The sequence below is a fragment of the Ursus maritimus genome, unplaced genomic scaffold (assembly GCF_017311325.1).
Source record: "Ursus maritimus isolate PB19 unplaced genomic scaffold, ASM1731132v1 scaffold_15, whole genome shotgun sequence".
Classification (NCBI taxonomy): domain Eukaryota; kingdom Metazoa; phylum Chordata; class Mammalia; order Carnivora; family Ursidae; genus Ursus; species Ursus maritimus.
In genome coordinates this window covers 62349934-62371353 of record NW_024423897.1, presented here as the reverse complement: position 1 = coordinate 62371353, position 21420 = coordinate 62349934, and the positions used below count along the sequence as shown (strand labels likewise).

Genomic DNA, 21420 nt, shown 5'->3' with positions numbered 1-21420 from the left:
AAAGCTGTCTGTTTATACGGAGGCATTGTCATGTCATTGCCATGTGATTCCACATGCATTTGTTGAGTGCCTACTACGGGCCAGGACTTGTGGCAGACTGAGAGCAAAGCAGGACAGAAACAGGCTCTGCCCAACCCAGGGCTTCAGTTCTCGGGATGAACCCTGTGGAGACGGGTGGATAATATTAGCCTCTACAGGGGAGCATGCCCCCGGGGACACCTGGCTATGTCTGGAGGTATTTTTGGTTGTCACGACGAGGGATGAGGGTGCTCCTGGCACCCAGGGGGAGGGGGCCAAGGATGCCGCACCCTACACTGCCCTAGTCAGCCAGGCGCAGAGAAAAATCTGTCCTAAGGGCCAGCAGTGCTGAGGGGGAGAAACTGCCTAATGTCACAGACCTATCCTGCAGTCATCGTGGGACTGAAATCTAGACAGGTAATTATCACCCTTCGAGCTTTTGCACTCAACACAGTTCAATTCAAATAAAACATATTATGTTCCAAATCTATGTGTTACAGTCTCTATGAGGCCTGGATGCACCTAAACCAGGGGTTCGGGAAGCACTTGAAGCAAGGAGGAGGAAAGAAGGTCTTTACTCCTGCAGAACAGAATCCCACCTTTTCCCAGGATAAAGCGCTCCGGGGAAGGACATTTCCTTCTTTTCGTTCTTCTGAGCTGCCTCCTGGGCTCTGTGCTGGGGATCTGGGATCCATGGTCAGGACCCCCAAGGCCAGGACTATGTGCCCAGTGCCTGAGCACGGCTAACGTAGCTGCCCGTGAGCTCTGGGGGTCATCCAGTTTCCCACGTGCCTGGTGCTGCTCAGCCCTTCACTGGCGCCACCCCTGCATCTCACCCTCCCTGGTCCTGCGGGTCTCAGCCTGGACCCCACCTCCAAGGAGCAGCATGACTGAGGAACCCCAGTCCCCGTGCTAGGCCTTCACTGGCCTCTGCACATGCGGCTCACCCACTGAACTCACCACCCTGTACCGCCATCCCACCTTGTATAACCCGTCCCGGCGGTGGGCTGGACAGGAAGGCTGCCGGGGAGGGCCACTGCGTGGAGCTCAAACCACGTGGGTGAGGCAGCCTAACTCTGAGGCAGGAGACACAGGGACCCCTGCACCACTGCCTCCAGGCCACACGCCTGAAGCGGGTCCCAGAGCTGCTCTGCTCAGCACACATCCTCCAGGTGGGTACCCTGCACACGCACACAACACACACACACGTACAGACACGTGCACATACCACACACGTGCATGTTCGTGTCTCATCACGGATGACAAACACGCTTAACTGATATCTAAAATATCTTTGCGCATGGAAAGTTGAATTATCCTTGACTTAAAAACTGCTTTCAAGGCTTTCACACTTATCCTCAAGACAGAAATGTTGAGAAAAGGGATTCAAAGTCCCTGAAGGGCAGCACTCTGGCTGAATCCAGAGCCAGGCTGAGCTCAGCCTCACAGGACTGTCCTTCCCAGGGAATCTGGTTCTTTCTGACCAGTTTGCATTCCGACCTGGGGAGGGGAGTAAGGCCAGCTCTCCCTCTGTCTTACCTTCTGCCCTCCAGCCGGAGTGCACACAGCTTGCACAGAAGATAAAACGGTGCGTTTCCCATATTGGGGCTCTGCTTGCGCAGCTGATGGGACTGGGCTGCTACAGGTGAGGTGCCTGGGTAGCAGAGTCAAGAAGACCTGAAGGTCGATTAGGCAATGTTTACATTTTATTTTTCTGTGGATAGATGGTACCATTCCGCAAGGAAGTGATGCAGTTGCACGTTATGTTAGTGACAGGAACTACATCTGTCTCTGCTTGTGCTTTGGGTTCGTTTTGCAGTAGATGAACCAGCGGCCGCGCCTCTTCACCCGGTAACAGTCCTTGCAGCGCTCCTTGATGACGCCCTTGGTCTTGAACCCCAGGGCAAGCTGTAGGCTGGGCAGCTGCAGGCCGGGCAGCAGGAGGCCGGGCAGTCCCGCGGGCCCCCACGCCCTGGGCTTCGCACCAGCGGCACCTGCAGCGCGATGGGGTCGGGACAGGAGAGTGGAGAGCGCGCGGGGCATCGCCGGGGGAGGGCTCCGACGGAGCAGAGGGCTCAGGGCTGACGCCAGCATCTTCGTCACAAGCACGGATGCCATGCCGGGGCCCAATCTACACGGGACAGAAAAGCAATCCTTAGAGCCTCTGCGCACGACGAAGAGCTTTGCCACCAGGCTCACCCCCACCCTCTAACCCCAACCTCGCGAACCCGACCCCTCCGCCCGCACTCAGGCCCCCGCTCCACCCTCACCCCCGACCCCGCGAGTCCCGGCCCCTCCGTCCGCACTCTGCACCCCTGCCCTCCCCTCCCCCCCCCCGCTGTCTCCGAGAGCCTGGGAGGCAGCAGGAAGCGCGGGCCCCGGACATGTGCCCGCCGGCAGAGGACAGCACGTAGGTAGCCCTTCTCGGCGGCGGGGTCCGGGGCGCGGAGGGCGTGCAGCCGTGGCGTACCCAGGGACCCCCGAGCCCCCCCACTAGCCGCCTCCCCGGCCCCCGGCCCCTCGCGACCCTCGAGACCCCTGACCTAAAAAGCCTACAGCGACGGCCGGCAGCGCGCCTCCCACGCGGCTGCGCAATGGGGCGGGGACGCCGCCGCCCGGAGAGTCCGCCAGAAAGAAAGATGGCGGCAGGATCACGTGGCCATCCCCAAGGTGCCGGGCGCAGAGGCGGAGTCACCAGAGAGCCGGTGACCTCAGCCTGGGTCGCCCTCCCACCTCCGGGTGCCTATGGTTTTGGAGAATGCCAAAATGGGAACGGAAATAGATATTTAGAATGCAAAAGAAATCACAACCAACTAGATATTTTTAGAAAACTGACGAATACCGAAGTCAAAATAAAATCTAGAAGAACCCACTTTTTGTATTAAGTGGACATCCTGGGAGAAATGAGGCAAGGCTCCAGGAAGCAGTGGAGATAGGCAGTCGCCTAACTTGTTGCAGTTAAATATCTTTTTCCCCCTTCAACCTTTTATTATGAGAGATTCCAACAAAAGTTGAAAGACTACGGCGAGGCCGCATCTACCCACCACCAGAGCCCACAATGAATTCAGTACACCTGCCGTTCCGTGTATGCGTCGCGAACCCACCCATCTGCTGTCCGTGCACGAATGCGGCCTGCAGACGGCGGTCCGCCTGCATGCCCCGCCACGACACCATCGACTTGGCAGCTCATTCTTACACCTGCCCAGGCGAGCTCCGGGCTTGCCTGGGGGTACCCGTCTGTGGGCATCCTTCCGTTCCGAGAGGTTCTTAGTGCGTCTAGTCTCTCATCACCTCCACCTCCCGGAGTCCAGGCTGTGGGTGCACTCAGCTCCTTGGGGAGCGCACCCCAGCTCTGAGCTCTGAGTCTACTCCCCATACCCACTGCCCTTGTCCATCTGGGCGCTGGCCCCATGTGACTGGCCCTCCTGACCGGTCTATTAACGGGGAGGCAGTTCGGGGAGGGAAGCGCCAGGACCGCGAGCCGGAGTCTGCCCAGGTGTGCTCTAAAGCAGCGGGGCTTCTGGGCTCATCTGCGTGGGGGATGACATTGATTGTGCTTTACTGGTTGCTTCATTGGAGCGCTGCTGCAGAAACCCCAAATCATGCTGTCCCCGCGGACTCACAGAAATGCTCACTGCACAGCGTGAATGGACTTACAATTCACTCTAGGCAAGGACCCTTCACTAATAAAAACATTCGCTATGTAACCGCCCATGATTATCAATTACCATCGAATGTGAAGAGTGCACCTTCATATTCCATCCTCCCCTGTCCTACCCCAGGTAGGAATCACCCAACAGCTGCTAAGTGCTAAAGTTGAGCGTAAAATTTCCCGCCTTTTTCTGACCGAGCCCCGGCCCAACCGCTACACCTGCTGGGCGGCACCAGCCCGAGCGCAGCGCGCGTGCGCGACTCCCCAAAGCGCTCTAAGTCCGGGCCGCGAGGGCCCTGGAAGCCGTGCGCATGCGTCAGCGTGTCGGTGCGCCGGGTCAGGGGTCAGCCCACAAGATGGCGGCCGCGGTGACCTTCTGCCGGCTGCTGGGCCGGAGCGGCAAGGCGGCGCTGAGCCTGCCCCGGGGCGCCAGGTGTTTGGCGGTGCGGACGTCGCCAACCGGGGAGAAGATTACGCACACTGGGCAGGTAACCGCCGCGGCTGGGAGGCCGCTCTCCATCTCTGCTCCCCGTGCCTCCGCTGCCTACGGCCGGGGGACGCGCTGGCCGGTGGGCTGGGTTCCCGGGGAAGCGGCGGCTCTGCCCCGGGTCTCGCAGGGCGAGTCCTGTGCCGGCAGCGGTTCAGGTTAGGGTCGAGGTGTGTCGGGTCTCACGCTCTGACGGGCGGAGCAGTGAGGGTGCACCGGTACGGGCTTCCGCCCGCTCCAGAGCGAGCCTGCCGCCAGTGCCAGATAGTACGTCCTAACATCTCAAGGGGCTGTCGTGGTTAAAACGCCAAGACGGTGTCAGTTGTTAGCAATTCTGATGGTTTAGCGAGCACCTGAGTCTACAGTCGGAAGTCGGGAGGTGACTGAGGGACCCTGGTATCACACCGTCGCCCTGTGATCTTTGATCTGCTATAGGCCCGCCGGGAAAGGAAATCGGGGGTGTCCCATCCCCTGCTCGGATTTGTCTCTGCTCTTTCCAACTCCACCTTGCTACCTTCCCATTCACATTATTGCCCCTTCTCACCTTAGGCATCTTGCCGAAATACGCCCCTGGTTACACAGCCATCCTTAGACCCTCCTAAGTTTGCTCACAAATGGCCAAAATGTGCAGAAAAAACACTTTCCTGTAATGTTTACTATTGATACTAAGTGACTTCTTTCAGAATTAGGCTGTAAAAATCAAACATGGTCTCTTTTTTTCCCCAGGTTTATGATGATAAAGACTATAGGAAAATTCGGTTTGTGGGTCGTCAGAAAGAGGTAAGCAAGAGATCTAGTAAAAGAGAGGTAGGCTTTCATAAAACCTTTATAGAACCCACAAGAAGTAAGTTAGTATATAGACTTAAATTCTCAAATCGTGAGCCCCCGAGAAGCTCTGGAATTCTGCATTTCTTTGAAATGTCTACGTGTCTGCATTTGTTTTGTTTTGTTTTCCTCTGAAATATGTAAGATGACATATTGTAAGTGTAGTCTAGGTTTATGTATAAATGGGAGTGGTCTTTTCTGTGCCTTATACTCCTGAGACCCTCAGATTAAAGGAAGTCACATCAACTTATAAAAATTACTCTTTCAGGCACCTTTTGGGGTATTCTTGCCATATTTCCTGCCAAACAGACAAGGCAGTGTTCTTACAGGGACTGACAGTCCCAAGCTGAAGCTGGGACAAGGACTGTCCTGCCCCTGAGTGGGTGTGAGAGGTCCCACACCGTGACTGCAGGAGAGAGGATGCTAATAGTGGTGTCTTCCACCTACAGGAGCCTGTGCTCTTCCTAATTCCTCTCTCACCCGTGTTGCCACATCCCCAGTCTTCATGCACAGTGGTTCGGGTGGTCTTCCATTTCTGAGTCCTTTTGTCCTCCATAGTCCCCTTGATCCTCTCCTTCCCTCAGTCAGCCTTCTTGTTACTCTTCAGCTGTCTGTAAGTTGTGTTTCCCCTCCCCTCTGATCTTGGTTGCATAGTCCATTCTTAAATTCTCATTTTCTACTTGGCGTTTCTGCTTTGTGGGTGTTGGGAGTAGGGGCAGGGTGGTGGAGACAGAGTTCAGTGCCTCCAGGGGCGGGGGAGCAGGTGGGTCCTGAAGCCTTGGGGTCGCACCTGCGGCCTGGCCCCCAGCTCCCTAGCTCAGCAAGTCTGATGCTTTGGCAAGTGCCTGAGTCTGTCCCAAGCTCCTCTCTGCTAGAGACTCTTGTGTGGCTTCTGGTTTCTGATTTCCTTAGCGGGGGGCAAGGGGAACAACTTAAAACCAAAACCAACCAAACAAAATCAGAATTAGCGAAGCCAGGAATGTGTGAACAGAGGCAGCAGAGCTGAAGGTGTCTGCTCACCCAGGTCCGGAACCCCTGTTCTGGCTCTGGGTCTCTGTGGCCTCTTCCTGTTTGACATCGTGAGTGTCCTGGGGGCACATCTTCAAGTTGTAAAAGTGTAAGGCATGTCTGTAAATGAGGAGCCCTGCTCTGGCTTTCATTCTTATGACAAAAATTTGGCATTTAGTAGTATTTTATAACTGTTTGGGCTTCCCAGAGACATTGTTTTAGAAGACTTTTACGTGTACTGAAAACTTGGGCATGGAGCGCAGAGGTCCCCCGTTGCCCAGCTCTTGCTGCGCAGCCCGTTACTAACATCTTGCATTAGGGTGCTATGTTTGTTACGATTGATTACTTTGAACACTTGCTGGATGTTGATGTTATGAACTCAAGTCCGCAGTTTTTGTTAGGGTTCACTCCTTACGGTGTACGTTCTCTGGGTTATGACAAGCGCGTGTCATGTGTCCACTGTTACGGTATCACACAGAGTAGTTTCCCTGCCCCGAAAATGTCTTGTGCTCCACCTGTTCATCCCTTCCTGCCCCCGACCTCTGACAACCATGGATTCTTGTTGTCTGTCTAGTTTTGGTTAGTTGTATTTTAAGAAATCCACTGAATCTGAGCTTGATCTGAAGAACAAGGAGAGCGGGAAGCTGGATAGCCTAGCTGGCCTTTGCAGAGAAAAATGGAAAATACCTGTGTGTGGCTCTTAGCCACTCCTCACCAGAGGTCCCTGATACAGTTTGCCACGTGTCTGCAGAGGAATCCGTGTGGGCCTGTGATGGGGTCTTCCTAAGAGGGAACACTCATGTGCTGAAGAACAGGCCACCCAGCTCCCACCCCTCAAGGAGGGGATGGAAACCAGGCCTGCCATGGTCCTGGGCCGCCTCCTCGAGGCGGAGGGCCGGAACTGAGCAGATACCCGTCTGCAGGTTATAGAAGTAGTTTCATTGACTTTGTGGTCACATACATCAAATGAAAGGCACACGTTTCCTGTCCTCTAGTGGAAGAGCTTGTGTGGACAATGGACCACAGTGCAGAATGGCAGTGATGGTGACAACAGTAGCACTGCCGCCTGGGTGTACTCGTCTGCTTTCGAGCGTGGCTGCAGGTCACTCTGTCTGACCACGTCCGGACCTGTGCAGCCCCCAAGCACTGCCTGCCTCAGTCACTGACCTCACAGGGCTGAGGGTGCCGGTCTGGGCAGACAAGCCTCTAGAGAACACCTGCCCCCCGGGAGGCCGTCAGCGAGTGTGTGCCTTATTCTGCTGCTGCCAGGTCACGGTGACGGGGCAGGCATCATTTGTAGGTTAAAGATGCACAGTTAGGCAGAGAGCCCAGAACACCGGGAGGTGGAGGGCCATTGAGTACAGCTCCCCGCCGCCCTCCACTTTCTGCAGTGATGATGGGGTGGCTCTGCCCACGTAGACGTGCCCTCACCAGCTGTGCGAGTGGGCACCCGTCCGAGGGAGGGTGCTCTGGGCATTTCCTGCCCTCCTTCGACCCTGTCAGTTGGCAGGCAAGTCTGGCTGTGACTCCGACTCACCTGCTGGGCCCCGTTGTTCTTTGGTAGCAACTTTGAGGCACCACCCACCACTGACCTGAGGGGCGGTCTCCAAGGTGTTGGCGTCCACCTGACCTGCCGTGTTTGTTGCAGTAACGTGAAGCTTGTCCACCTCAGAAGAGTCTGGGGGTGTTGTGGATGGAAAGCGTGAACTGCGAGTGCTGGGGAGAGGAGCTTACGGACCGGGTCCGTGCAGAGTGGCTTCAGGCCCCACCCAGCAGTGAACAGTGTCCTTCCAGGGCTTGCTAGCCATTAGCTCGTTCGGCCTTGCTTCTCCTGGGACGTGGCAGAGCGACCGCTTGCCTGGCGAAGTGACTTCTCCACCGAGGTGGCCCACACCCCCGTGCAGAAGCTTTGGAAAACTTCTTGGGTGTTAGCCAGGATCAGGAGCAGAGTGAGACCCTGAGCGTCGCTCATCCCCTGCGGACTGGTATTGGACACCGGCACCTCCGCATGCTGCCATCCAAACCGCAGGGACGCGAGGTGCACACACACGCATGCCCGGAAGGTTTGAGAAGGCCGAACGAGCCAGCGGGATGCAGTGCTACGTGGGGATTAGGAGCGGCAGGAAGTGGCCACCACCCCGGACTCACGGAGAGGAGGGTCCCTGCGCTTCAGGTGGAGGCAGGGGCAGCATGTGCTAGTGTGGGCTTCGTGCCGGGGGCTGCCTTACCGCCCCGCGCAGAGATGGCGCCTGCTGACCGGAAGTGGACCTCGGGCGGCCACTCCCTCCAGGCGGGGTTCCCTCCTCTGTGCCCCCCCCCCCTTAGTGACCCGCACAGTAGAATTGCCCACGGACCTTCTTTTCAAGAACCCCCTCGCTGCTGGTCTGTGTAGGCTTTGACAAAGACGGTGCCTGCGTCTGTCTGGCTATCTTCTGGAAGAAGCAAGTGTGTGCCTTTGAAGGCGTATCTGGGGACTGGGGGGTTGTGTTCGCGGTGGCACGCTCCTCTGCAGCATTTCCTGGGCACATTGTCTTCCACGTTTCCCTTCCCAGGTCCATCGTGTCTACCTTGAGAGTGGGGTGAAGCCATGTGAGCTTTAAAATAAATCTTTGGGTGACTAGGAGCCATAGGCCTTTGGCTTTCCTGGGGGGGTGGACTGTCAGAAGTCTGTTTACCCCTCGGATCCAGAGGGGAGTCCTTGAAACTGGGCTCCTGAAGCCCAGGGTTCAGACACTGGTGGCCCGGGCACTGAGCCTCGAGGTCTGTGCTTTCCTGTCTCCCTCTGGCGGCTCCACGTGTCCATGCCTGTCCTCCCTCTGCACCGGCCGGGTCGCCCAGAGCTCCTGTGAACACTCCTGAACAAAGAGCCTCGTGGTATTTTTGAGCATTTTCTCCAAATTTGTGTTAAAAATTAATTTGGATGAAAACCTCAGTTTTTATTGTGATTTAAAAATTATATACATGTGTGTATACACGTATGTTCAGTTTAACATAAGTGTTGGTATTAGTATTAAAGATACCCGAGAGTCTAAATAATTGGTTTGGGCTTTTACTTTATTTTAAATCTGTAAATTTCCATGAACAGGGTTAGCGCCCTATAGAATGTTGGCTACTCGACTAGGTTATTTTTCCTTTTTGTTGATTTTAATACTGTCTTGTATAGTCCCGTATTTTATGTTGTGCTTGAAACGGATTTGATCTCAGTTTGACGTAAGGGAGTTAACTTTCCATAGGAACTGTCACTCCCAAAATACGAGTTAGAAAAAATAACAGCTTAGTGACAAATGAATTTAAACCTAAGTATTTTTATGCCCAAATGAATTGGCCATCAAGAGATAAATAAAAAGGTAGTTTCCTATTTGTTACATTAGTGACGTGTAAAGACAGTCGTATAGCCATTGGACACTTTAGGGCGTGTGACCCCGTCTGCCTGGAGCCCACCGTGCTGGCAGCCGAAGCAAGAACGTGGGGCGCCGTGACATGTCTCTGCGTTCCTGCCCTCGGAAGGTCCGGTGGTTCTCCCCCAGGCCTTGCCTCAGTGAGGGCGGCGGGACGGAGCCCTGAGTAGTCACCTGGAGTCAGCTGCTGCGTGCGTGCTGGCTCTGGGGCTCTTCGTATGCCTGCGGGTGAACCGAATCCCGGGAACGAGATGTTCATCACGGAAGGTTAGGGTCACCCTGGAGCTGAGTGACGGGGGCAGTCCTGTGTCAGTCTCAGGCGTCAGCTGCCCTTCCCGTGGGAGATGGTGGTCTGTCTGACTGCCGTGATGGGGCCTGGGGGTTTGTTAGTGTGGCCTTCCTGACACATTTGTCACTTAGGTAGACGCTGTACTGGTTACACCACGAGGCTTCATTTGTGTGACGCGTGGCTCTGTCTGCAGTAGAGGTGAGCGGACATCCCTCCCTCCGCAGCCTGCTGTAAGGTGCCGGTGTAAGGGGAGCGGCAAGGCCATCCGTAGCGACCACTGTGCTTACAGGAGCTTGTAGGACTGCGCGGCCTCCCTGCCTGGCTGCACTGCGCGTGGGGCGTGTCGGCTCTAATGTAGCCGTACTTCCCAGTAACTCCTGTGTTTGTGGAAACAAAACTTCACAAAATCAGAGTCTGTGACTATAAACCTTTGTAAAAATCATTAAACTTTTCCAGAATGTCCACATTCTGGTTCTGGGGCGTCCTCTGTGTTGGTGGCAGGCGAGGCCATCTGTTAGTGTGGAAGAGTGAGGGCTGGGCCACGCTGGATCGCGTGTCCTCTGGATGGAATCTGCTGGCTTTAGGAAAACTGCTAACTGAGGTTATTCCAGGTTTTATTCAAATTCAGAGGTCCCAGCCCCCCTTTACTTGTAAAGATTGAGCCATGCCTGGTCCTTGTTTCCTTGTCTTCACTGTGGTGGGACCTCTCCCTGTAGGTGGGGCTCTGGGCGCGCGGGGCTGGAATCCCACGGGGCCCAGGCGGCCAGAACCGACCTGCACGGCAGTCCTCACCCTCACGTACATGGAATACTGAGGTTGGGACTCCCCGGGCGGGTGCAGAGTAGCCCGGGCGGTGCTTACTCCTCTCTGTGTAGCCTCCGCTTCCTATCTCGTCTGCACGCGGCGTTGCTCCCCGTTGTGGCTACAGGGGTGTCTGCCAGGAAGTGTGATATTCCTCCTCTGACGTTATCCTGTGCTGCAGCAGAGGACCCTCCAGCTTCCAGAAGCAGGTGACTTCCCAGATATGGTTTTGCCATTGTTTTCCACCCTGGGTGGGCTGAGGATGATGCTAGGTCTAGAGGTGCCATCAAGCGAGCTGCTCCTTGGGAGCCTGAGTGTGGGACACAAAGCTCTGCTGATGGCCGAGAGCGTGGTCAGGATGACCGATGGCTGTGGATGGCTTCGGGAAGCACACGCATTTGGAGTAGGGAAATCCCTCTGGATGTCCTTCCTGGATTTGCATGGCTCTCCAGGGTAGGAAGCTGCAGCCCATGGCATGGGCTGGCTCACCATGGTGGCACACAGGAGTCGGCTCCGTAACTGGGCTGTGGGGCACGTTAGGGACCTTTCCCTCCACACACACAAACACACACACATGCACACATGGGTGCTTTACTTTCCCAGCTTTCCCAGCCTCAGGAGCTTTGTCTCCTTGGCGTTCATTAGGGACGGCTCTGAGTGCCTAGCTCACGGCCGGTCAGATACAAGCGAGGCTGGGCTCCTGGCCTGGGTCCCCTTTGCCACAGTAGCTTGTTGTAAGACACATTATTTGCCCAGCCAGGATGTTTGAATTGCTGTTTCACAAAATAGAGTCCACGAAGTGGAGGGAATAGTGTTGGGTCCCCTCGTTGTCCTATGAGCCCAGTCCTGTCCGACGGTTACCAACCAAGAGACTTGCCGAGGTGGCCACGCTGATTTCTGCTCTGACCACCCACACCCTGCCCCCCTCCAGCGCCAGCCTGAAGCGGGTCGCTGACATGGTTCCGCGGACTCGAGTTCCCCGGTGCACACGGATCTGCAGGAGGTACAGACTGACGACAGCCTCGGTACCGCACTGAAGGTCACAGCGATCCTTCAGTGAAATGTCTAGTGGGTGGTGCATATTCTCCATCGCGTCACAGTAAAAGGTTGTTTTTGACTGAGAATACAAATAGGCTCCATTCACTGCAGTCGCTGATGTGTCTAAGTTTCTTTTAACTTTTAGGTGTCACCTCCTCCCCGCGCACACACAGGCTCTCCCTTTACCTCCTTGGATCTCAGCTGTCCAAGCACCTGGGTCGTTTTCTCCTGTGGAGTCGCCCATGGCTGGGACTTGTGCTGTGGCCCTTCGTGGGGTTTGGTGCCTTCGGTCTGGGGGTGTGGAACCACGGTTGGCTGTAGCAGCTCCGTCAGCCAGGCTCGTCAGGCCAGACTCGGGTTCTTTGTGGCAAGGTTACTGCGTGGGGGCCGAGGGCACGTCGTGGTGTGGGGTTCCGGGGCGGCGGCCGTGCGCCTCCAGACGGGGTTGAGGGTGCCGCTGTCTTCCCAGCAGCCCGAGCACTTGCGTGACGACAGTCGGGTCGGCCTCAGCCTCAAGGAAGTACAAGGGACAGCGGTGGTCTCCGTTGCTTTACCAGTTTAAAATGAGGCTATTTAGGAAATTTGTTGTGTTTCGGTCCCTACAGTTGCAACCCTGTCGTCCCTCCAGTGTCCCCTGTTGTCCCGTAGTGTCCTCTGCTAGGTGTTTCCCCAGACTGGCTGCCCTTTGGACGTGGCTGTTGGCATCTGCTAGACCTTCCTTGCCCTGTAACCGCAGAGGGGCTTCCAGTGCTTCTGTGTGTGGTGCTGGCAGGGACAGTCAGCCCTGGGTGCCCACCTCCGTGTCACTCCTCCTCACGTCTCCCAGCGGGCAGGGTGAGGCGTGGGGCCGGGAGCAGAGGCTGTGGTAAAGCCAGCGGTGTGGTGCGAGCGGTCTGGTCCCCGCATCAGGCACAGACCAGGGAGGAGTGCTTGCAGTCTGGCTCCTGCGCCCTTTCTGTAAGTTTGAACTTGTATCCAAATGGAAAGTTACACATGCATGAGTACGTGTGTATTAGTGTGTAACTTGAAGATCTGCAGCGATAATAGATGAGAACCTACGAGAACGTTCGGAATGTGCCTGTGCCGGCAGGACCTGAGCGTGTGGGGGGCATTGTCTACATAAACTTAAATTCCGTGAAATTTTCCAGCTTATGTACTTGGCCACATGAGTTTTTCTTTTCATCTTGTTCCAGGTGAATGAAAACTTTGCCATTGATTTGATAGCTGAGCAGCCCGTGAGTGAAGTTGGAAGTCGTGTGATCGCGTGTGACGGCGGCGGGGGGGCTCTTGGCCACCCAAAAGTGTACATAAACCTGGTACCGTGTCACCTGTCCTTGCTGCCCTAGTCTAAGCCGTCTCAGTTCTGCGCGGCTTTTGCGGTGCTGACTGACCTTTCCTACAGACCACGCGGTAGGGACCACGTGAAGGGCACCCTTTCTACTGGGACGTGCCATGCGGTGCTGTGGGACATACTTAGTGTTACCACCACGGACCGTCCACTTTCCTTCCACACATGCAGGCTTGTCTTCCTGGAACCTCATTTTGGCGTCTGTGCACCCACAGAGCCTTGGAGAAGGGAGGACCTGGGACATTAGAGCAGAGGGGCGAGCTGGGGCTGAGGCTTAGGCCTGCGGGGGGGTGGATGCAGGGGAGGGAAGTCAGCAGCACCCCAGCGCCCATCTGCTAGTGGCCTGAGCATGCGTGGACTGGACCCCGGCCTGGGGGGTGGCGGGCCTCTGTGCAGCGCCCCACCTGCTCCAGTCTGTTGAATTCTGACTCAGGGTGAAACCTCGGCCCTCCTGGGCTGGGAGAGTAGACGGGCACCGAGCTAAGTCCAGAAGACTTGTCCTCGTGGCGGTCCTTTGAGATGACCCCGTGTTCTGGGGCTGGAGCTAGGGTTCAGGCCACTGCCCGCGGCTGCTGGCACATTGGGGTGGAGCCAGAGTCAGACCCTGGCCCCCAGGGCTGTGACGGTTCTCAGTTCTGTTGCGACCTCAGAGGTTTTACGCTGTGTCGAGTTGAGATTGTATTTCGAGTTCTGTGCACACGTCTGACGTGTTTAGACGGAAGCAGAATATGGAAATGTGAGATCGTTCTTCTCGACTCTTTTCAGGACAAGGAAACAAAGACGGGGACATGCGGCTACTGTGGACTGCAGTTCCGACAGCACCATCACTAGCGCCTGCTGTGCATCACAGTCCCGGGGCCGTGCGCACAGCACAGTGCAAGTGTACAACAGAGCCTCTTGCTGGTGCCGAATAAACGGTGTTGTGATCAAGGATGGTGAGCCACGTGATTGTTTCTGTCAGAGAACCGACGGTGGAAAATGAAGGTTCACTCAGCGTCCGAGATCAGACGAAATTGGGCGCGTTCAGGGTGGTATGGCCGTAGACTGAAGGTTCACTTAGGAGCGCAGACCAAAGTGGGATCCTCCTCCAGGCGCATGCCAGCTGCGCTGCAGCACGTCCTTTACTCCGTGCGACCGCACTGGGTGGCTCAGGGAAGGGAGGGGGCGAGGGCTGCCCTGAATCTGCAGACAAAACATGGATTCATCAAGCTTAGGGCTCCCCCAGGGGCTGGTGCTGGGCTCAGGCCTCCGTGCTCTGAATGGAAGCATGTGCCCCCCGTCACTTACCTGCAGTCACACTTCCCTTCTGTCCTCTTGTTTGCAATGAAATGCAGAATCTTAAAGCCCGGGAAGCATCTTATTAACAGTCACATGGTGGCTGGATTCAGGGCCATCTGCGTGTGAAAAGAGCAGTAAGGTAACAGAAAAGTAACAAGAGGACTTTGGAGGGAAGGGAAGGGAGGCTGAGTAGAGTGCCCGCAAGCCCTGACACACGGTACGTGGGGTCCAGGAGGAGGCAGTGATGGGGCAACGCAAGGCGAGGCACTGTGAGCCCAGGAGGGAAGGAAGCTGAAGGGAAACGTGCACAGCATGGGGCACGCCAACATCCCAGCAAGACTGGTGAGAAGACACAGCTACGTGTATTCTGATTCTAAATACATGTCAGCTCCAAACTGGGGGGTCTAGAGGAAAGAACTGTTTGAGCTTCCAGATGAAAGGACAGATTCCCTAGAGGAGCCGTTACCAGAAGGACATGTAACCCTTCAGTCCTGGGAACTGGAGACGGTGAAGAGCATCACTAGCCTAGAATATGGGTGACTATTCTAGGGTGACTAGTCACCCACCCAGAGGGGCGTGCTTTGTGGATGCGGGAGTGCAAAGCCCCTCCTGGACCCCTTGTGGGGCCAGCCCGGGCCTCGGGGGCAAGGGGCGGCGCTGGGTGGGGCCTGCCGATTGTGCTCACCTGTTCGCGCTCTGGGCACACCTGGGAGCGCACAGTGGGTCCTCATGAGGCTCTTCTGCAGAAGTGCCACTGAGCAAGTGGAGGAGGGGCAGACGGTGGGGGAAAGGGGTCCAGGGACTCCAGGGTCACGGGGCAGGTGTGGGGGGAGTGGAAGGGGCCGGCGGTCTCGTCGGGGTGGAGCGGAAGCAGGATGACAGGAGGGACATCAGGCGGCCTTGGTGTCCAGTAGCCGCAGAGACCTGTCTGAGCTGCACCTGGGTGGCGTGGCGCCCTCCAAGGGAGCGGACCTGACTGGCACATGCCTGGGACTGCGGGGGCTGGAGGGCGACGGGCAGCCCAGACGCTTGTGGGAGGGGGGCCCCCGGGCCGAGCTTGATTACAGATGGGCCTTCTGTCCAATTGGCCAAGATTTTAAACTTGAGTGGAGTTCTACCAAACTCTGTCTCCATCTGTTGGAATGTGATGCTTTTTTCCATTAAATACGTGACACGGTGAATTAGTCTGATTTTCTAAAGTGAAACCATTCCTTTGCCGGGAGAGGGCCAACTCACTCCTGGTCTGGAATCCTTTTCCTGCGGGGCCTCCTGTGGTTTGGGACTTGCGCATCTACGTTTAGGCTTGGATGAGGCTTTTTAACATTTCCTTTTTCTCTGTCCTGAGTCTTGGTGTCAGGGTTGTGCTCCCCTGCAGCTGGGGAGCCCCCAGGTTCTCTGCTGTCCAGAAGAGAAGGGGCAAGTTTGCAATGACTGACGGGGGTGCTCAGGAAAGTCCTGCGGGCCTGGTGCTGTGGTGGGAAGGGTTGATTTCCCGTCAGTTTCTAGTGCATTCCCGGTTCTCCTTGAGCCAGTTTTGGTGCCTTGTGTTTTTTTTCTCGATATCTAGCCGTTTTACCTAGATTCCCACGGGTCCTGGCGTAAAGCCGTCGGGAGTGCTTCCTTGAGACCCCTCGGTGCTTCCCCGTCTGTATGGCCTCCCCTCCTGAGGGTCCTGGGTGCCTCTTTGGGGTTTTGTCCCGGCTGCGTCTCTCCAGAAGTTCATCGACCACTTAGCAGACTTTGTCCATCTGCTTGGCTGTAATTTGGGCTTTGATTGACTTCTGTCCATTACCTTCGATTTCTATGTTCTTGCTGTTTATTTTGAGGTTCTCCTAACTTCTCGAGGTGGCGGCTTTACCGTGTTAATGTTCAGCTCTCCTCTTCTCCTGAGTAACGCTATGAAGTTCACTCTACTCTCCGCTTTAGCTCACCCCCTTGTTTGGATGGGTTGTTTCCGTTACTGTTCAGTTTTAAGTGTAAGTGCGTAATTACGAGTGCTCTTAGTAATCTGTGTCCTGGTCTGAGAACATGTTCTGGACGATCCCGTCCTTTGAAGTCTGTTGGTTGAGACTCGCTTCACGGGGCGTTGCGTGGCTGGCTGCTCTGAGCACCCTGGCTGCGCTCACGGAGGCTGATGCCCTCCGGCAGGTGCAGCGTGGCCGGCGGCGGATGCGGACGCCCCCAGATGTGGGTTGGGGTGCTCCTCCACCAAGTTCTCTCTCTTCTTTCTTGTTTCCCTTTTTAAAGAAGGATGTGTGAGGCTCTGCTCTTCGTTTCCTCAGACTTAAAATGGCCGTTTCACTGAATTGAACCTCTTACAATTATGAAGCGATCATGGTTGTTGCTCGTATATTTTCCTTTCAGTTGTTTTGCTTTTCTTAATTTGGCCGCACCAACTTCCTTAGATTGGTATTTGCATGTTCTGCGTTTTTAGTCCTTTTATCTTCAACAGGAATGTATCCTTATGTTTTTATTGCATCTCCTGGAAACAAAATGTAGTTGGAATTTTTGCTAGGTTGTTTAAGATTCTTTATGTTCTAACTGGAGATTTCAGTCGTTTATGGAACGTAAAATACTTTGGTGTAAACTGTCATCTTATTCTGCTACCAGTCCCAGCTCTTGCATGGTTCTGTGTCTTCTTTACTTGAAAGAATTCATTTTTTTGTTCTCTTTTCCCTGTAATACATTACAAGTTGAGTTTTCTTTAAAACAGAAAAGTCAAATGAAGACTGGGGAAATTACTGGCAGCTCAGATGGTAAAGAAACTCCTCATATCCTCAGAGGTCGAAAGGAAAAACATTCCATCTTGGAGGGAAAATGGGAAAAGGCACAGACACCCGATGAATGAAGCACGAAGGGCCGTGCACGTGTGTGCAGGCAGATCGCACGTGCCCGGTGAATGTCCACACCCCGTGGCCCAGCCGCGTATGCCCCAGGGGAGCCGAATTCTGCACCGAGATGGACCTGCAGTGCTTCGTTGGGAAATTGTTCCAGGAAGTCCACCGGCACACATGGGAAAGATGCCACGTGCATGTTCATGCTCGACTGTTCAGGCAAATTATACCAAACGGGGGCCTAGGAGGTCGCTTCTCTTGCCTGAGGCAGTGTGCTGGCTGAAGCCATTAGAAGTGACCCTGTGGACTGTGGCGTGCCGACCGTGGCTGTGCTGACCAGTGTGTGCTGACTGCCGTGTGCTGACCATGGCCGTGCTGACCGCCGTGTGCTGACCATGGCCGTGCTGACCGCCGTGTGCTGACTGTGGCCGTGCTGACCGCCGTGTGCCGACTGTGGCCGTGCTGACCGCCGTGTGCCGACTGTAGCGTGGTGACTGCCATGTGCTGACCGCTGTGTGCTGACCGTGGCCATGCCGACTGCCGTGTGCTGACCGTGGCCATGCTGACTGCCGTGTGCTGACTGCTGTGTCCTGACCATGGCCGTGCTGACCAACGTGTGCCGACCGTGGCCGTGCTGACCGCTGTGTGCTGACTGCTGTGTGCCGACCGCTGTGTGCTGACCGTGGCCGTGCTGACTGCCATGTGCCGACTGCAGCGTGCTGACTGCCATGTGCTGACCGCTGTGTGCTGACCGTGGCCATGCTGACTGCCTCGTCCAGACAGCCACAGGTACACGGGGCATGCCCAGTCAGGAGCTTTTAGCCAGACTGCTGGACGCCCGTGTGTTGTTGCCGCTCACTCACTGAAACAATGGCTGTTTGGGAATGTGGTTTGGGTGACCCCTACTATCCTCACTGTCCTTCTTAGATTTTATAAGTCATGTAATAAACCATAACCCTTCTGTTTGCATACAGGGTTTTCTGGGGCGGTAACGTCCTGTGAGCATAGTGGTTTGGGAGTTTCGGAGCCAGAAAGGCCACTGTTCCTGTCAGGCTGCAGAAGCCGGAGTATGGGGTTCACATGGGGTGCCCCGAAGTTGCACTAGTCCTCAGGTCGCCTGGCAGACACCATAGCCCCGGTCATCGAGGCTAAAATAGTGGGGTAGCAGCTGTCTGCAATTCTGCAGCCAGCAAGCCCCACCCCCAAAGCTGGAGCATGGGGTGGGTGGAGGTGGGGTGGGTGATGTCATCACATGGAATATGGGGGCAGGTCTGGATGACATCACACGGAGTATGGGTGGGGCGGGTGGTGTTATCAGGCAGAACATTGAGGCTAGGGGTTGGATAATATCATCACGCAGGGGTTCAGGGGCCTGGATGATGTCATCCACATGAAGCTTGGGGTTGCGGAGTCAGATGACATGGAGAGCATTGTGGCGGGTCGGGTGCTGTGATTGCGGGAAGCATGGGGGTGTGGGGTTGGATGATGTCACACGTAGAATATGGGGTGTGGGGTCTGGATGGTGTCATCTGGCAGAGGATGGGGGCTCATGGGGCCCGAGTGATGTCTACAGGAGCATCTGAGGCAGGGGATGCAGGGGTCTGGGTGACATCATCCCTGAGCCCCTGATCTCTGCCTCAAGAGGTAGGGGTCCCCCTGGGTCGGGCATGTCAGAAATGGGCTCATGAGTTTGAACCTAGTGTGTATGTGTGAGACAGTCACATGGGTTTCGGGTGGACGTGTTGGGCACCTGTCCCCCTCCCACCGTGACTTTGGTGATTTACAGCGTCTCTGGGAGTCCAGAGACAAAAGGTGAGGTTTCCCAGCCCTGCCTGAACGAGCCGTGCCAAACGAGGCTGAGAACACAGCACCGCACGCTCTCGGGGTGAAAGTCTGAAGTCAGGGTGTCCCCGGGGCCCCCGGTGCTCTCCCTTGGAAGGCACAAGCGAGCGTCCTCCTGGCCTGCGGGCAAGCCTGGGGGTCCTGGGTTTGCAGACCATCACCCATCTCTGCTCAGTGCTTGCTGGCTCTCCTGTCCTTGAGTGTCTGTCCTCGTATGGCCTTCCTGTAAGGACACCCACCCCTGGCAGGGTCCCCCTGCTCCACCGTGGCCTCATCTTCAGTGACACCTGCAAAGACCGGGTTTCCAAATAAGGCCCATTCTCCCATACTGGGTGGATGAGGGTCTGGGGGCACGCTCCCTGCTGTTGACTCCCGCACCCTGTTCACTAGACTGCCCACCTGGCATCCAGCAGCAGACTGCCATGGGGAAGAGTCAGGTGTGTGGGGGACACACCTCTGCGGGCATGATGATGGCATGACCACCCGCCGCCTCACAAGGGCTCGGCTCAGTGTGCACAGGGGGACAGCTTCTCTCCGCAAGGAGCCACAAAGCAAGTGGGGTTTCACCTTCTCTTTATGAGATAGTGTTCTGAATAAACACGCAAACCTGAGGAATTTGCATAAGGTAAAAACGCCATGTCTTCGTCTCCCAGTGAATCTGGAGACATAAAAATGGAAATCACTATTTCTGAAACCAGATGAAGCAAACAAAAACCTATTAAAGTGGGAACATCCAAATACAGATTTTCATCAAATGGACCAGACCACAGAGGAGCGATTGCGATCCCCGCCTGAGGCGCGAGGCTTCATTTGGGGGTCGCTCCCTCGTCCCAGCTCAGGAGTAACGCGGCTTTCAAGGCACTTCGCAGGGGACCTGTGTCCTCCGGAAGCTCTACGGGCGCAGTTCTGTCTGTGAGTTCAGCGGGTGCACCTCACGGCCCCCCCCAGCGGGCCTCCCTGTCCTGCAGGTGCGGAAGATTGATGGCTTACCCCAGGTGCAGCTCCAGGGCCTTCTTACGGCGCGGCCTCATCCTGACCCACCACGACCTCAGGGGAGCTGGTTCTCAGCCCAGCCCTGCTCCCCACACGGCCACCTACCCTAACTTCACTCCTTGGGGGTCACTGAAAGGAAAAGCAAACATTACAAGCACTGGGCTTTAAGAAGAGGAAATGTGTCACAATGGCTGGTTTTCCCCAAGCAAGTCAGTAAGCTCCGCTTACGGGCCGTGTCCCCGCTTCGTGGTCACCCCGTGAAGCCTGTCTGCCCACGGTCAGGAGTGGCATCACCAGGACACTCACAGCCCTCTCTGAGGCCCTGCCTGTAGGTGAGCCCTTGTCCTTCTGAAAGCACGGCCCCCATGGCCTCCAGGCTGAAGACACAGCTAGCTCTCAGCACAGCCCGTGAAGGGAAGAACGTTAGACACGAAAGAGCAGGGGAGGTGAAGATCTGCCAGAATTAACGGAGGATGGAGTGGAAGGCTTCCCCTGGGGCAGGGATAGGGCCATGTGGTGCGCTGGCAGGTCAGTGCTCTGCAGGCAATGAGGCCCGGCTACTGGACCAGCCCAGCAGAGCCCTGGCGGGGGGTGGAGCGCGGCCGTTCAGAGCTCTGTCCCCAGCGGGCATCCTCTCCGTGGGCTGTGGGGACTCACAGGGAGGGCTTCGGACTTCTCAGCGGCAGCTGTCCTTTGTAGGCCAGGATCGACACCAGGAGATGCTGTCCTTTAGCCGGGTCCCCGTATCCACAGGATGGTGGAGACCGGGAACAGCAAGCACGGAATTGTCAGAGGCCAAGTGCGTGATTCTGAGCAAGGGGCGTTTCCCTGGAGCTCCCTGAGGTTACAGCTCAGGGCCGCGGTGCTACCCAGGGTGAGCCAGATGGACAGCTCTGAAGCGCCTGCTTGTGTAAGAACAGACCGACCCCGGGTTCCAGGTCTGAGGCGAGCCATGGCAGGAGGCGGGGAGGCTGGCGCACCTTGGGAAGGGTGCTGAGGAGCACGCATGGGCGCGGTCAGTGTGACGGACGCTCACGACCCTTCCAAGCTTCCCGAGGAGACTTCACCTGGAGTGACAAGAACCAGGAGGGCCTCGGCTCCGAGCCCACGTGGGCGTGGCACCTGGGACGCACCAGGTCCCTCCTCTGCTCCCGGTCCGCACCGCCCGCACTACCCGCACTACGTGGCCGCCCCTGCCTTCCCTGATTCGTGTTTGGGTGACGTTTCTCCCCCTTCCTCCTCCAGCCTGCCCGCGGTGCTCGCGGGGAGGGCCTCGTAGACTGTTGGCACTGAACGTCGTTATTAGTGTGTTATGTCTGCCCCTTTCTTTTTTTTTTTTTTTTTAAGATTTTATTTATTTGAGAGAGAGAAAACGAGAGAGAACATAGGAGGGGAGGGTCAGAGGGGGAAGCAGACTCCCCAGCGAGCAGGGAGGCCGAGGCAGGACTTGATCCTGGGACTCCAGGGTCATGACCAGAGCCGAAGGCAGACACTTAACCAACTGAGCCACCCAGGCACCCCGTGCTTCAGACTCTTCTCAGACCTCCTTCAGCCCTGTGTCGGGCCCGTGAGGCAAAGGGGAGACCCAGCCACTGAGCAGCACGTCCGT

At 56.2% G+C, this 21420-nt stretch overlaps 1 protein-coding gene and 1 non-coding gene across 6 annotated transcripts in view; one reads left to right on the top strand and one right to left on the bottom strand.

The window, feature by feature from the left end:
- The window catches only part of LOC103679236, a 52005-nt gene extending 49316 nt beyond the window's left edge, over positions 1 to 2689 (bottom strand). For all 3 annotated transcript variants that reach the window (XR_005834902.1, XR_005834901.1, XR_005834903.1), the window contains exons 1-2: positions 2562 to 2689; positions 1558 to 2149 (exon numbers count right to left, since the gene is read on the bottom strand). This is a non-coding gene — a transcript (uncharacterized LOC103679236). The remainder of the gene's footprint in view (positions 1 to 1557; positions 2150 to 2561) is intronic.
- A 1292-nt stretch (positions 2690 to 3981) lies between these two features.
- NDUFS6 (NADH:ubiquinone oxidoreductase subunit S6) lies at positions 3982 to 13795 on the top strand. 3 transcript variants are annotated; one of them, XR_005834900.1, is made up of 4 exons: positions 3982 to 4158; positions 4884 to 4937; positions 12710 to 12926; positions 13630 to 13795. XR_005834900.1 is itself a non-coding variant. In XM_008708739.2 (4 exons), exons 1-4 carry the CDS (start codon positions 4027 to 4029, stop codon positions 13693 to 13695), a joined length of 375 nt encoding a protein of 124 aa, XP_008706961.1. In that variant the 5' UTR covers positions 3986 to 4026; the 3' UTR covers positions 13696 to 13795. The 3 variants fall into 3 exon arrangements, 2 of the variants coding, with proteins under 2 accessions (XP_008706963.1, XP_008706961.1); XM_008708739.2 differs by having other exon boundaries at positions 3986 to 4158; positions 12710 to 12832; XM_008708741.2 differs by lacking the exon at positions 4884 to 4937 and having other exon boundaries at positions 3983 to 4158; positions 12710 to 12832.
- Positions 13796 to 21420: the final 7625 nt, after the last annotated feature.

Coding starts and splice junctions, on each gene's coding strand:
- NDUFS6 (XM_008708739.2), top strand. CDS start 4,027: ATGGCGGCCGCGGTGACCTTCTGCCGGCTGCTGGGCCGGAGCGGCAAG. Junction 4,938..12,709: donor TTGTGGGTCGTCAGAAAGAG/GTAAGCAAGAGA, acceptor ATCTTGTTCCAG/GTGAATGAAAACTTTGCCAT. Junction 12,833..13,629: donor CAAAAGTGTACATAAACCTG/GTACCGTGTCAC, acceptor GACTCTTTTCAG/GACAAGGAAACAAAGACGGG.